The 17,051-nt window shown below is 31.2% G+C and overlaps 1 protein-coding gene across 2 annotated transcripts; it reads left to right on the top strand.

Moving 5' to 3' along the window:
* The first annotated feature begins 1,668 nt into the window (after positions 1 to 1,668).
* LOC128185993 (uncharacterized) lies at positions 1,669 to 16,731 on the top strand. Of its 2 annotated transcripts, XM_052855726.1 has the most exons (13): positions 1,669 to 1,815; positions 4,451 to 4,564; positions 5,692 to 5,814; positions 9,552 to 9,599; positions 9,795 to 9,827; positions 11,558 to 11,680; positions 13,096 to 13,221; positions 13,750 to 13,827; positions 15,361 to 15,390; positions 15,594 to 15,623; positions 16,246 to 16,293; positions 16,398 to 16,519; positions 16,604 to 16,731. In XM_052855726.1, exons 1-13 carry the CDS (start codon positions 1,740 to 1,742, stop codon positions 16,694 to 16,696), a joined length of 1,044 nt encoding a protein of 347 aa, XP_052711686.1. In that variant the 5' UTR covers positions 1,669 to 1,739; the 3' UTR covers positions 16,697 to 16,731. The 2 variants fall into 2 exon arrangements, with proteins under 2 accessions (XP_052711686.1, XP_052711687.1); XM_052855727.1 differs by lacking the exon at positions 15,361 to 15,390.
* Positions 16,732 to 17,051: the final 320 nt, after the last annotated feature.

The following is a 17,051-nucleotide window of genomic DNA, read 5'->3' as shown; positions in this document are numbered from 1 at the left end:
AATGTTGAAACAATCATGGTCATCATTTTGGTTAAATTCTATTTTTCTGTTTTTATTATTTACAATGCTTTAGGAATGTATTTTTACTGATGAAATGAAACTTGAGAGTTGGTCGTGCAGTTATAGGCAAGATACAGGGCTCACAACTCTCTGTCATGTAAACAATACTCGTGCCCTGTTATTATTTACATAGGTAGAGTATACCAGTAAAAAAATAATCATGCTGATTTGTCTATCTTATTTATTTCAAGCACAGATAAAAAGTTCCTAACGTTTAACACATTCATTCTAGGTTTACAACTTTAATGTTTACTACAACATTCAAAATGTAAACAAAAGCCTTGTTTACAAAGCAAACAGTCGTAAGCTATGTAACTTGCTTATACCTCAACAAATGACACTGACATTTTGATTGCCTATTAGAAGTGCCTTACAAAAGCATTGTAAACATCAAAATAGAAAAATAGTTTCGGCTTTAATCGTGACTATGCCCCTTTAATGAGATATATTTACATTTAGACGAGGGTTGCTTAATATGTAATGTGTATTGTGCAATTTCGATCCAAATAGTGAAATGAGCATCACATATCTTCAAAGTTTTCCATACAATTTGAAATGCATAATTTTAGTCTATGAATCCATTTCTGAAATGTGTCGCGGTCCCCTGATGAAGGTATCCCTTGGATGCACTGACTGATGGCCGAGCCAAGGGCTTAAGGGGACTTGTAACGACGACCAGATAAAAACTTTTTCAAGTTTTTGAAAAAAGAAAAAAGTCTTTTTGGATTAGATCTGGAAATTTAGTAGTGTGGCAACCTTCTACGACTTCAAAAACAACTTCAAAAGCTCAGATGTATGTGATGGAGCATTAGAATTATGCGTCATTTATGATAATATTTTTGAGATTTTTTAGTACAACATTTTCGTAATACAAACCTGTAACACATTTGTCATTCGGCATTGGGAATTGTATATACCATCACATGAAAAGAACATACAATTAGAAAGAACCCTCTTTGTGTTCATGGTTCCAGAGGCAACTACAGGCCCCCTATTGGGTTTAGTTGGCCGTATTTTGTTTACAATTTTTCTTTTTGATTCTAAATAATGAGCCCTAGGCCTTTAGCTCCCAGTCTGAAAAAGATGGGCGACCTGGGAGCTACAGTGCCATCCATTGTAAAATACAACAAAAAAAGTTAGCCAGTGTTGTTCATATGTCACAAAAGTTGTTTTTCGTCTTTCAGAGTAAATCGCTGATAGGATTTTTTTTATTTTACAATAATTCCAAATATATTATATATCGTGCTATTTCTACTGTGATTTTTGGTTGATAAAAGACAACTGTTTTCCCTGCACCCCGGGAAAAATATTTGGGTCTAGTGACTGCTCAAGCATTGAATAATTGTATATAAATACAAGTTGATAAACGACTACTCCTTAGATTTATATTTTTCACAAAACTTTGGCAAATTACTTAACCTTCCGTCAAATTTGTCTCGTCCAATCAAGCCGGTATACACAAAATCGTGACCCTTGTGGAACGTAAGTTGCCATGTAACTATTTGTCGAAATAGGTCATGTATATATTTCCGCAATGCCTGTAATGTTCGTGTGTCATTGATATTCAGGTTTCATTTCCGTTTACAGTATGTATAAAATTGTGCAGATAAGAATCAATATTATTTTATCGTTTCTTTCGTCGAATCCAAGTGTTGCTTGATCGACACTTTGCAAAGTACATGGAGGCGTACAGATTGTTGGTTTTTCTCTGGGTGTTTTTGGTTGCCATCGAAACAGCACCAACGGCGTCTAAAGGTCAAGATACATTTGTGATTATAATGCAGTTTATTTACAATATATTTTTAAGCTCCCGAAAATATAAAAAAAATCGGTGTGGTTAAAGGTAATTTCAGTTTGCACTTAAATATATAATTTTAATTTTGCTTTAAATTCGTATTCGTCTGCGCCGCCGAGTAATTTTTTATCATTATGAATTCAAATAATCTGATGAGTTTGAAATCAGAAAAGACAATTTTGATAGTATACCATGTATTATTTTGAAAATGAATGTCTGCCTGAAAGCGCTTTTAAGAGATAAAAAGAAATATATATTGTCAGATATTTTTGTCATTGTATTTGTTATATATATCATTATATGTTTAGAATTTGACCTCATACTTTAAGTAAATCACGATCAATTAATTAATACTTTTCGGTTGTAATTTGTGAATGGTTATCGTAGTGGAAATATTATTTATAATTCTTAAGTAGCTATTTTGATTTTACTTTTTGTAATCTCAGGTAGGGGCTGGTTGACAAAATGTCATTGGTCATCTTGATAGACAGTGGTATGATAAACCAAGGATCACTTAACTGGTGTCAGTGATCTTAAAGATTGTTTTAATTTTAAATTTAATTCAATCAAAAGACTTAAAATGCACTTTGCAAACATCACCTACATATTTCATTTTATAGCTGGTAACTATTATTTTTTCAGTATTATCTGTATTTTCATATCAATCGATGATTTAGTACTGCCAATAATCGTGATTACTGATATATTAAGAACGAATTATTTTTAAATCCGTGAACCTAAATGAACCTTATAATTCTAAGCATTGAAATTGAACCACGTGAGATTACCATTAGCACTTAATTGTGAGGCTTTCTTAGACACCTTGAAAGCAATTGACGTAGTTTAAATTTAGAAGTTCGATTTTCAAAATTCAAAATATTAAAAAATATAGATATTTTATATAATTCTGACATATGCATGATTTCTTTGTAGCTTTGCCTTGACTATGGCCTACATTTATATCTAAGATTCTTTCTGAAAATAAAGTGACTTTGACCCAATTACCGGTTGTCATATATCTTTACATGTATAAAGTAAGGATCAAAATAACTCGAAGAACAGTGGAGATATAAGTAGAGCACAATAGCAGCCAGACAGACAGATTGTAGATTCGCCGACCCTTCACAGAATAATCATAACATGATAATAGTATAACATGATTAATGGTATAATCATAAACACCAAAATTGTTATTAGTTCTTTAAACGTGAAATAATAATACATTTTTTTACATAAAAATATATAGAAATCTAAATCTATTTCAATAGAAGAAATCAGGAAATAGGTCATGAAAAATGACATTAACAAACTGTCAACCATCTCAAAAATCCATAAAACGAAATACAAATTCCAAGATGAGCAACACGGACCTCCAAAAAGATAGAGGTAGGATCAGGTGCCTAGAAGGGGTAATCATCCTCTGCTGACCGGTTGCAACCGCCGTGTGCTCTTTGTCAAACTCGAAAAAAAACCCGGAAAATTCCGTAGACAATTACCGATTAGGTGAATATTTATGGTCTAACACTTAGTATGAAAAAGGTCAGTCAGCATGCGACCCAGTGGAAGATTGTATTTTTTGACATTGTCGATGTATCGACCAAAGAACTTACGAAAAGAAGTTTTGTTGTAAGGTTACCACCAATGTCCATTTCCAGTAAAATATCCAAATATGAAGCAGATGACACAGACTCTGTGGTATCTTTTATTTCAGTTTCACTGGGATATATCGAGTCGACGTTAGTACGGAAGTAACAATTGTTAATTGATAATACGACGTCGATATACCTGAATGTTGAGTTGAGTAGAAGGCTACAGCAAGTGATTTATTTTTTTCACATAGACTAAATGGAATTAAATTTCAATTCTTAACAGGTTGATAAGATGTGAATAAATTCAATTTTTTCATACAATTTGGTTTAGGTATTGATCTTTATAATAAAGGTAAGACGTTGAACAGTCACCTAATTTAAATTGATTTAACGTTAGCAATATATACTATTGTATTATATAAAACAGTAAAAATTCTATATGTTTATACAAATAAATCGAAACAAGCCATAAGATAGATATTATTTTTTTTAGAATGTAATACACATGTGCATCTTTATCAGTTATTAAGTGATTTAAAATTACGTCAGTTAAAATGTCACAAAACTGTGACTGAATGACGTTACTGCCACTGGCTTTATTTTTCAGTTTATCTCACACCATTTTGTTTAAAAATGTAAAATGGAAATTGCATTTATGTTTTGTGTTATCTATCTATCTATCTATCTATCTATCTTTCTATCTATCTATCTATCTATCTATCTATCTATCTATCTATCTATCTATCTATCTATCTATCTATCTATCTTTCTATCTATCTATCTATCTATCTATCTATCTATCTTTCTATCTATCTATCTATCTATCTATCTATCTATCTATCTATCTATCTATCTATCTATCTATCTCTATATAGTGGTAGATATGCAAAATACACAGACCTATCAAACTAAATGTACTACAAAACACCTACAGTAAATTATTCAAACTTCACTGAGTGTTGTCATATAAGATACTAATTTAAGTACTTTGATTTTGTTCCCACAGCTTGCTACGATGTGCTGGGACGGGACTGTTTCCGGTACAAGGACACAGACTGTGTGGGACCGTTTGAGACCTGGGCTAGAAAGAACTGTAGTTTGAGGTGTGGATACTGCCCTCGTAAGTATATTGATAAGTAATGAAGTGGAAATGAAGAGTAAACCTGTTAATTAGATTCTTCCAAACAAAGAAAAATGGTAAAAATGAAAATAGGATGGATCGTTTCCATGCTTCATTCAGCTTTGAATCCCAAGCTTTATTGTACATCGTTTATCAAAGTTAATGAAATAAGACATGGAGGTAATGGGACGTAAAATTTGGCAAGTAAGAAAAGGTTGCATTTGGAATTTACAAGTTAGCTAATCATGGAACCCATGAATATCTACAAATATTAAAGGGGCATGGTCACGATTTTGGTCAAAAAATGTTATTCTAATGTTTATGTTTACAATGCTTCAGTGAGGCATTATTAAAAGCAACCGAAATTTGAGTGTCATTTGTTGAATTATAAGCGAGTTACAGAGCATACAATTCTTTGCTATGGATTTTAACAAAGCTTTTGTTTACATTATGAATGTTGAAGTGAAAATTTCAATTTTATACCTAAAATGAATCCGTTGAACGTTGGGAACTGTTTATCTATGCTTAAAATTAATAAGAAGATAAAAAAAAATCAGCTTGAAAAAGGTTTTTATTGGTATATTGAACCTATGAAAACAAAACATGGCACGAGCCTTGTTTACGTGACACAGATTTGTGAGCTCTGTATCTTGCTAAAACTTTCTAAAGCATTTCTAAAGCATTGCAAATAATAAAAATAGAATTTGACCAAAATCGTGACCATGCCCCTTTAATATAAATTAATTTTAATTTTACATCGATTTTTTCTTAAACAATGGCAATTTTCTGTTGATATCCTTCACTTAAAATAGCAAAAAATAACTTATCTGTTCAACTTATCTACAATAATATAAAATTACACAGAAGCAAATATTAACTATCTGCACCCCATCCTTAATCAAAGCAGATGCTTTTTTTTTTTTTTACATAAAATTGATAAATTTTTTATCTATAAATAACAAAAAAACCCAAACAAACAAACAAAACAAACCCCAACTAAATGTGAAGTATTTGCTTAGTTACTTCAGTCGTAAAATAACAAATTCTACTTGTTTCATTTCTGCCATCAACGAGATAAGATTCTTATTCTTTGGAAACCATGAATGTAAGAGGATTGTGTCTTTCAGAGAAACTTCCGTGTGTGGACAATTTAGATTACTGTAATGAGTTTGGTAAGGAGGTTTGTGATCAAGAGCAATATGGCCAATACATGAGAGAACATTGCAGGAAATTCTGTAACTTCTGCAGAGGTAATTCTTTTAACAACTATTTTTGTAATGCTGTTATATATTGGCAAGATAACAATTTTGTATCATAAAGTAGTTTTCTCTTCGTAATGTTATGTCTTTTTTAGATAATTTTTAGACGGGGTCACGTGACCCCGTCTATTGGTTTACTGTCAGCCGAAGTCTCAAACCGGAAGGCACGCGTAGAACACATGAATTGAGTATACGCGTAAGAAAATAGTGCAGAAAGTTTTCATGCATTTCAGTAAATATGTATTATAAAAACACGCATTAAATCTTTGTAAGTCCTCTGTGTATAAACAAAATTCTATTTAGAAAATAAACAAATACGGTAGTTTTATTTATCAAAATATTCTTGCTCGGTTTCAAATGTGGAATGAGTTACGTAACTGAATGCACAGCGCCGTTGACGATTCAGTAGATATACGAGTTCATTTATCAATAGAAGAGGTTGATGGTGGAATCGAAATTAAAGTTCCCAAACGCAATGTGCCATTATTGAAGGTTGTGAATTTTATTTTGACAATCTTTCACCATAATACTTCCAAACTTCATGCGCAAGCCGAAGTTAAAATCGGGACGAGTTATACACAGATGTTTTACAAATTAAATAGGTGTTTCATTGGCTTCCAGTCTACTTGCGGTATGACTGCTGTTCGTCTCTAAAGGAATTTTGTACAAAGAAAATAAAAACAAGTCTGAATTTGCCTTCTCGTTCGTTGGCTCTTTAGTTGATTAAACTGAATTTAAATTTTAAACAATGCATTGTAAGCAAAATCTATAATTATAGATTATACATTTTGGAAGAGTTATACAATTATACAATTTGGAAGACTTATCCAATTATACAATATAATATATACAATCTTATCAATTGACGAACCAAGTTAAATGTTAATGTTCATGTTTTCCGGCTTAGTTGGAATCAGGCTTGGGGTGAATTACATTGTAAAATAATGCATTACATTACCATTACTTCATGAATTAGGGTATTAAATTACCATTACCTTTACTTAATTTTCTTGAAGTAATGCATTACATTACCATTACACGAGTAAAGTAATGCATTTGCATTACTTTGTGAAAAGTCAATAAGTTTTAAAAAAGTAATTTGAAAACTAAATAAAGAGTTTTTGTAAATATTTCCTAGATAAAACATGCTTAACATATTTACAGGTTCATGTTCATGTTCACTATCAGGTTCAAATTTAATGACTTATACAAGATTGCTGTTGCACTTGTAGTTCTCAAAGTAAGGTTGGTCCCGTAACATTTACACGCTAATGGCGGAGTAGACAATCTCTGTAATTTATGTCTCTGATTTTCGAATTATGATTTTTAATGAAAGGAACGGTTGTATCGTAATTCGTGTAGGTGATGTACGAGTTTACACAAAAAAGTAGTAAGTGGCGAACGGATTTATTGTTACCAATTAATTTTGCATGAATCGCAAAGGAATAAAATCGTGTCAGATAAGTAGGTCTTAAAAATCAAAATGGCGACCGTGACAAATCTTTTTATTGTCAAAGTTCTTGGACTCTTATTGTGAAAAAAATATTTCTAACGTCAGGTGCTGTGTTTGTTATCGGTGAACAAATGTTCACTTTGTTTGTTAATTCAGCAGTTTTAGAGTTTTCGGGGTTTTCATAAAACTTTTATTACGGATATTACCGTCCGACTTGTGGATTTTCCCTTGGATCACAAAATTGAATAAATCTAATGATTAAAATTATCTACTTTAATTGATATAGTTGTTTAATTTTCCCGTTTAGTAGTAATTTTTTTAATTTTTCCTTGGGGTCTTATTTCGCATCATAAACCGTAGTGTCAATTTTCTACAATAAATTATCATAAGGGCCGGGATTGAGTAAAATTTAGACAAAGTATCAGACAATTGCAAAAATGCCGAATTATCATAGATTGTAACAACTAATTCAAACTCATAAATTTTGGAAGCATATTCGAGGAAATCTTCTTTTCTAGAACCGCTGGCCCAATTTAACCAAACATTTCACAAGCATTCTTTTAAGGAGATTCTTAATTATTTGATTAAAAGTCTGAATCCCTTTTAATGGGGAGCTAATCACGAAACAGTGAAAATAGGGTGTGTATCTTAAAACAGTTTCTTCCCAAGAACCACTGCATCTAATATGTTGATTTTCCCAGCATATAGAGGACAATTTCAGTTGTTAAGTCTATAATCCATAAAACAATACTGGGACCTCAAGAGGGTTGCAAGCCAATACCTGGGCCCCAGATGGGTTTGAATTTTCAGCATAGAACTATTTTGAAAAATAGTATTAAAATCTCCCCCCCGAGATCGAAAAAATAAGATATTATTACGCAATCATCCTGTGAAAGTGTAGATTCCAGAATGTACAGACTGTGGTCCCAGTTCAAAACTAGGACCCAAGGTGCTGTTTAAAGTTTAATAAATATTTATATAAGAAAACTGCTTAATAATTTTTTTTCTTAAAATATGTTACATTTAGTCATATTTCTATGTCCTTCTTTTTATCTTCATATCCTCATATCAAAGTCAGAATGACCTTGTTTAATTTTTTATATTTACATTTTCAAATGTCTTTGTTTGTGATAACAATATGAATGAAATTTGTAATGTATTGTCCAGTACAGTTTATCAACGACGCAAATGACGTACTGGAGGGTGCGAGCTGGGCTTGCATAATTAAAGGAAAAGAAAGAAATCCGTAAAATGTGTGACTGTAATTCATTATATGATGAAACAATTAGTAAAATTATATATAAATACAAGTAATAAGTGATGATTTTTTGAAATTATAAGGAGATCAAATACGATCGGGCATGATAAAATCTATCATAAAGCCTTTTGGACATGATTATGATCATGCCCGATCGCGTTTGATCACCTCTTTTTACTCTTTGAAAAATACTTAGTCCTTATAAAATAATTATTGTCAAATTATTAAAGCATTTGGTTTGTTATAATCAATTTATGTAAAACGTTGTATTGTATAACATCACTTAATATTTGTTCAAAAGTAAGTCACAGGACGCTACTTTTATTTGAGTTTGTTCATTATTTATTTTCAAATTTTATAATATTTGCTTATTGTTGATTAAGGGTTAGGAAAATAAGTTTGGTAAGTTAAAGCAAAGGTTGATCTCAAAAAGTGGTGTACGGGTGAACGATGTGACCCAAATGCCTTTTGGGTTTTTATTAAGTCAAAATAATTGCAACAGACTAAATGGGATATAAATTATGTGTGACAAATTTTTCTACACAGAAGTATTGTTTTATGGTACTTCTTATTTCAATGCAAATTTCTGTTTAAAAATGCATATGGAACATAATTCTTGTCATAAAGGAAAAGCTTGGTCGATATTATAGGACATTTGCCACGAAGAAAATATTTTAGGCGAATTAAACTATGCAGACATGCACAAATAGACCATTTCATACCCAACAAAGCTTTAACTACAGTAAGGTTAAACAATTTTGGACTTCCACTAACCCTACAGTAATGAATTTTGGAAGAGTATGACAGAATATTGTTCAAGGCTTAGTTATCTTAAATAATTGTATTGAAAAAATATAAAGTATTGATGTAAAATGAATGAATACGCAATGTAAAACTCTCTCTCTCTCTCTCTCTCTCTCTCTCTCTCTCTCTCTCTCTCTCTCTCGTTCAATGTACATTGATTTCAAAGTTCATTTGAGGATTTGTAATTAACCTTTGTCTTTACTTTTATTGTAGCCCCTACAGAATACCTGGTCTCTAGTACACTGCCGACAACCACCCCAGGTCAGTTTCCATGGTTATCAAGTCTTTGGAAGAGCAAACAATAATGAAAATAATTTGTGCACTAATTGGAGTTGATAATCAAAACAGCTATGCAACCAATATATGTATTTGTTTATTAATGAAAAAATAAACTTGAAACTTGATATTAAAAAGAAGGAAATATTATCTAAAATAGCGTCTATTATTTTGTTTTAGAACCTACAACAACGACAACGGCGTTTAACTCAGGTATCCATATTTCTGATGGTTCAGTAATATCATTATCAATCTGCTGGCTGAAATCTGATTGTTTAATAAGTCCTAATCAGTCTTAAAAAATTCTAAATGTTAAAAATATCAAAGGAGTCGGTCACATTGTCACATTATCACTCTTACTGCAGATCCATTGATGTCCGAATAGCTTTTCAAAATACCTGATCATTTTCCAACTTAGATCAAATCTCAGTAAAACTGTCAATCTTGCTATTAATCTCTAATAATTGCATTTGAGGAATTCGGATAGTATAAAATTATCATTTTGACAAATTTTAAAAAAAACTGTGGTATTTTTAATTTTGGATTGTAAATATCTAACATTTCAACCAATAAACTCGCAATAAACGATCATTATGATATCAAATGTGTATCAAATATATAACTTTTACACTAGTCTAGTCGTACATGAATGTTTTGCTCTTCTTTGAATTTAGACAGAAACGTTTATTTGCAAATGTAAGTATTGTATTCTAATATATCTTACCTCCTGTTAAATTGTAAGAAAATCGTTGGCTTACAGCAGTCACATGGAGACTATGTACATTCCATACATAGTCAATAGAAAATATCACCCCATTTGAGCATTATGACGTCATTTTAGAGCATTATGTCGTCAGGTTTCGTACTAAAATTGAAACTTGTAATAGTAATACAAAAGCTTTATTTCCATTGTTTTATTACATTTTTGTCATTATAAAAAGACAGACGGTAAGATATAATCGTTACATGGTTTGTAGTTGACCTAATATGGTTTATACAGGGTCAGTAAATTCCATATGGGAGCTCGAGCTCCGCTCTTGCCCTATTTAGAATTTACTAACCATGTTAAAACCATATTGGGTCAACTACAAACCATGTAACTAATATTGTGGATCCCAGATCACTGAACAGATTAAAAATCCTTTATTTTTTGGCATTTTAAAATTGCCAGTAGCCCTTTCATACAAAAAACAAAAAAACAAAAAAAACTTACGATTGATTTTTATCGTGAATAAAAACTTTAGGTTGTGCTACTTTTAATAAAATTATTCCGAGATCCTTATCGATAGCACATACCCTCTTTTAAAGGGGCATGGTCAAGATTTTGGTCAAATTTTATTTTTCTATTTCTATTGTTTATAATGCTTTACAAATGCATTTCTAATAATCAACCAAAATTTGAGAGTCAGTCGTAGACATACAAGCAAGATACAGGGCTCACAGTTCTTTGTCGTGTAAACAAGGCTCGATTCGAGGCTTGGTTCAATAAACAGGTAATTGTCCTTTTTTGAAGTTGATATGTATTTGTCATTTTTCATCTCTCTGTTCTGATTCGTTTTAAACATAAATAAATAGTTCCTAGAATTTATCACACTCAGTTTTGGTTTAAAACTGGAACTTTCACCTCAACATCCAAAATGTAAATAAAAACATAACGTAGATTTGTTTACATGACAATGAATTGTGAGCTCTGTATATCGCTTATAACACAACGTATGACACTCAAATGTTGATTAACTATTCAAAATGTCTTACTGAAGCGTTGTAAATATTCAAAAAAACCGGATAATCTTTATACCGAAATTGTGACCATGCCCGTTTTAAGTGTGAACAATTAAAAGTAATTCTTTTTGTGAAAAGGGCTGCATGTTTTCAAACTTAAACAACAGTGAAACATTTATAAAGGTGATTCTGAGTGAGGAACAAATACTCTCATTCTACAGTGTCTACGTGGTGTAGAGACAACTCGACGCTGAACTGCTGGCACTACCCTGACGATAAGTGTGTAGGAGTTTACGAGGGTTGGGCCAGAGTCTACTGTCCTTATAGATGTGGATACTGTCCAAGTAAGTTCAATGGATGTTACCGAACGTTAGTCAAATCATAAACGCATAAGGATTAAAACATACAAATACAAAATGGAAAGGTCCAACGTCAAAATAGAAGCTTAATAAGGGTCTTCACTAATTTTGATGTAATTAAATAAATAAATGAAATATAGCGTTCTTAACCATTAATTTAACTCTAAGATCGGAGTATTTGAACATTTCAGAAGACAAATTTTGTAATTTGGAGGTATGTTTCTCAAAACGTGGTCAATATCCTTATTGAACTCATGACCTAATATGTTTTACGGTGCTACCGTTGCTGCGGGCACAGCAAGAATTACACAAACCTTGCATCATTGTCAACTTAGTGTTATTTAGGTATCAACGAACGTCAAAGAATTTTTGAGAGAGTATTTCTCTCAAAAAGTATGCCAAAAGTACTAATTTTAATGGTTAAGATACATACAGCGCAGAGAGAGAGAGAGAAAAAAAAAAAGAGAGAGAGAGAGAGAGAGAGAGAGAGAGAGAGAGAGAGCGGTCTCTGTTTGCAGGTGTGTAATTTCCCTTTTTCAAATTTAATGGTTTGACTATTAAATTAAACTATATATACATTTTTTAACTGTTTATTTTTTATCTTTATTCCTTTTTATTTCGTTCAAAATGTCCTATTGCTTATTTCCTCCCTACTCATATACTTACCTGCCTACTGTACATGGATGCACAATTAGCTTAGACATGTATCGATATGACAGTAAAGTATGTCTCTTGCTAGTATATATTTATATTATCTCTATATATCGTGTATAAATTAAAAAACAAACCATGTGTCAATGAGGCAGGTATCGCAGTCTATACTGAAATAGCTATATTATATATATTCTCCATAAAGAGAAATACAAATTCAAAGCAGAGCAACACGGACCTCTACAAAAATTAGCGGTAGGATCAGGTGCGTAGGAGGAGTGAGCATCCTCTGCTGACCGGTCACACCCGCCGTGTGCTCTATGTCGTAATCGGGGGGGGGGGGGGGAACGGAAAAGTCAGTAGAAAATTAGGTACATAATTATGGTCTAACAATTAGTATGAAAAACGTCAGTCAGCATGCAACCCAGAAGAAGATTGTATTTGCTGACAGGGTCGATGTATCGACCATAGAACTTACAAAAAGATTTCAAACGAGACTGTTGATAGTCCTGTTTTATCAACTTAAAAAATAGATGACAGTAAAAAAAAAATTCTTACTTGTGATTTACAAATTATATTCACATCTACATTTGGCTATTTGGAAATGATAAACACAACAATGTGTAATTGCAAGAATCGGATCATCCTTTTTGACTAAAACCGTTTTTATACGTGACTGTATTATAATATATTGTAACATATTAAATTGGTTTAGACTAAAAGAAGTGTTGCTTTTTTAAATTGAATAGATTTACTGCCTCCCTGCCAAGACTGGGATGTAAACTGCAAAGCGTACGTGGATGGATCGTGTACAAATACGAATTACCGCGCCTATATGAGAGATCGCTGCAGGAAACATTGTAATGAGTGCAACTGTAAGTATAAGTTAAAGAGAAATAAGAGATAAAATTTTCTAAGAATGGTTTCGACATGCAATTGATTTAAAAGAATAAACTTTATTTATTCGTCTATGTGTAATTTTTTCTCTATAGTTTGTTTGGAGATGTTCAGTTTCTACAATCCTGAATCAAATTAAAGCTTTCAACTGATTTCAAACGTTTTTGCATTTTGACATAAAAATGAACATTAATCATATCATTAGAATGCAATATCATATCTTATGAGCAAATAGATGTACTATATACCATTATTTTGGTTAAGTTGAATGTAAACAAAATTAATTTTAGCAATTATTAAAGTTAAATACACAATTTGCATTTACATTTGTCTCTTTCTGTTTGCCTTAACTTGCTTTAAATGTTAAATAAATTTCTAGTGAATAAGGGGGAAATGTACAACGATTTCCAATAAGAACACCCGACTATTTCCTGTATAGATATAAAGCTCTCTGGTAAAATTTGAACAAATTTTAATGACATCATATTTTCTTAATGCGATCACAGATCCGGGACAATACTTGATGCCAAACACTCCACCCAGCACACAGTACTTCACTGTAAACACCGTGGCAGCCAATGGAGGTTTCTAGTACTTTAAGTATTCCTTTGGTGTTTTACAGAATTTCAGTAATATTTGTTGTTTGTCGGTAACTCCAGTAAAATTTGTTGTCACTGGCGATTCTACTTATGTGTTTTGCAGAAAAGATATTGGAAAGTATTAGAAAATCTTTAGGTCTTTTAAACTGTTTCTAATGGTGTTATCAACATGATGAGGACAAGAAAAAATATTATGAAGATCATTCACACTTGATATAAGAGAGTTTGATATATTTTCACGTTTACCGTTATTTTTGCGTGATGAAAAATGCATACAATAACATATTAACGAAAGACGTCTGTACGATTGATATATACAATGGATAGAATATTACTAGTAACATGCAAATAATATGAATCATTGAAGTGTCATTATATGACGTATTCTCCAAAAAAGAAGAAATGGTACAAGCTTTGGTGTATATGAAACATATAAACATATATGGATTAAAAAAGAACATTGTAAAAATATTACTCAATATTAAAAGATTCTAAATACATGTAATACATAATATTGCATATTATTGAATTGGTATTTTGATATTTAATATTGCATATTATTGAAATGGTATTTTAATATTTATTAATTCCAATTCATGTCTGGTGTCATGTATTGCTATAACGATTTCCATTTATGCTTTTTAAAAGCATTTTGTCTGAAGATATATTATTCTCTACATGTTAATTATAATTTTAAGAATAATAATATTCATATTTAACACATATTCAATATTCATTTTTAGACATTACATTATTTTGTTTTGGGTGTGAAATATGCAAATACATGTTATCTTATGAATTATGAACAATTATATTCCTAAAAACAGAAATAAATCAAGCATTAAAATTAAATAACTGAGAACATGATTTATAACACTTTTTTCAAATAAACCCAAATTAAAATTGCTCTATTAACTATATTGAACATGATAATGATTATTTGTAATATTTAAGGTGGAATGACACATCATCACAAAATGGCTGGCCGCTGATCGAAACGACGTTTCGTATAATTAACAGGATTTTATCGACTGCAACATGTAACTTACTCCATAGCCGAGTGGAAAAGTGTCGGACTTGTTATCCTTACATCCCAAGTTCGAATCCCGCAGGGGTTTTTGTTTTTACTTACAGGAATAATTATTCTAGATATTCATTTTTTATCCCCAAACTGCAAATGTTTCGCTTATTTGACATTTGTACAGTTTTTTTTATCAGCATTATTAAAAAAATCCTGTTATTTTGAGTGACTTTTTCAGGTGTGTTATTCCACCTTAAGATCATTTTCTCTATTTTTTTCACTTTCTAAATCTACTTCTACAACCCAGCCACAGTGAATATATGTTTTGTTTTAAAAAACAACAAATCAAGTGTTAATTTTTTATACGTCTGTTAAGAATGAAAGAAAAAAACTGCAGTTTTTCATCTGAATACTTTAATCCAAGTAAACGCAATTCTATCAATTATACCGAGAATATGATGTGTTACATTTGAGATCATTTTCTCTATTTATTTCAGTTTCTAAATCTACTTCTACATCCCCGCGAGGTTTGGTTTTTAATCACTTTGCATCTTTGTTTTGTTTTAAAATCAACAAATCACCTTAAAATATTTCATACGTCTGTTAAGAAAGAAAAACCTGAAGTTTTTCGTCTGAAAATAATTATTTTAATCCAAGTAAATGTTACTTTATCAATTATACTGAAAATATGATGGGTTACATTTAAAATAATTTTCTATATTTATTTCAGTGTCTAAGTCAACATCGACATCTCCGCCCGGTACGTTCTTACTTCCAATGCAGCTATGTTTTGTTCAAAACAATTCACCTATTATTTTTTACACGTCGATGAACGGGACTTAAACAAAATTAAGGATGACAATTTTATTTTTAATTTATTGAAAACTCTTAAAAGATTTACAAAAATTCTAATTCCTTTTCAAAATATTTCGTTGCAAACAAGTTAAACTAATTCAATGTGTTCATGAATAACTTTATTAACAACAAAAAGCAAAATTAGGTTGATATGTATACTAATACAATACGCATGTAAAAAGATAGCTGGACTCGAGTTTTGTTTTAAAAAAAAAACAAAGAGTTTTAATATCTTTAACTCTCTAAAGACACTAAAATCATGGTATCCATTACAGTAAGCACGCGACCACTATATTATTCAAACAGACTACACGCAATTTGCTGACAGATTTTAGCGCATCACCTCGCTGTCTATAGATTTAAACAATCTGACATATGTCCGTAGACAGTCATTATTAAATAACATATTGATCCTTCACGTATTACAAGATAATAATTCTAGTCTTTAATGTGCTGCTTTGTTAATAATCTGCATAATTATTGGTCATAGATTTCATAATTGTATTTCAATATAAATACTGTTTCAGTTTCTACTGATCATCTTGTCTTCATCACACTTACAACATTAACTACAGGTATAGCTATGCATTTTTATATATTCCGTACTTACTGAGTATATTTCAATATGATTGCTATTGCGAGTTTTACACTTTTTTATCAATCATAATTTATCATTAAGGTTTAGCATGCCCAGAATGTGACACAAACCTCAACTGTGTTTGGAATCGGACCTGCTCATCTGGAGACGTTTGCATGCTGCTTCAATATCACAACGACCCACTCACAGTGCATTGTTCTAAGGTAAATTATCGATACTTGCCTTTTGAATGTAGTAATATTTCTGTTGCCTACTTAACTTATTTCAGATTCACCTTTGTTTGCTAGAAACAAGACTGCATTTTTATGAAGACAAATATGCACGACGCGGTGATCAAATGTTGCGAGGATCGTCAATGTGTACATAATTTTATACCATAGAAAAACAATTACAATAAAATAATTGAAAACTATCATATGATTTTTGAAAAAATGTTAGTTCAAGTATTAAACAAAATGTTTTTGTAAGAGAGAGAGAGAGAGAGAGAGAGAGAGAGAGAGAGAGAGTCGACATAAAGTGTTTTATCGTGTACATGTATGTAAATATCTTAAAAAAGTAAAATTCCTCTCTAAGTCTAAAATTGATCCTATATCAAATTATCTTCATTTAGTCATTGTCAAAAAGAGGAGAAGGGAAATCGTCCTCAGTAAAGCATTAACAGATGACGGAATCAAATATTACAAATATATAGAACTTTTGCACCCGTCTAAGCTGCATATTTTGAAAAAATCAAAT

The sequence above is a fragment of the Crassostrea angulata genome, chromosome 5 (assembly GCF_025612915.1).
Source record: "Crassostrea angulata isolate pt1a10 chromosome 5, ASM2561291v2, whole genome shotgun sequence".
Lineage (NCBI taxonomy): Eukaryota > Metazoa > Mollusca > Bivalvia > Ostreida > Ostreidae > Magallana > Magallana angulata.
The sequence above is the reverse complement of the archived record's forward strand: the minus strand, read 5'-3'. Positions and strand labels throughout refer to the sequence as shown.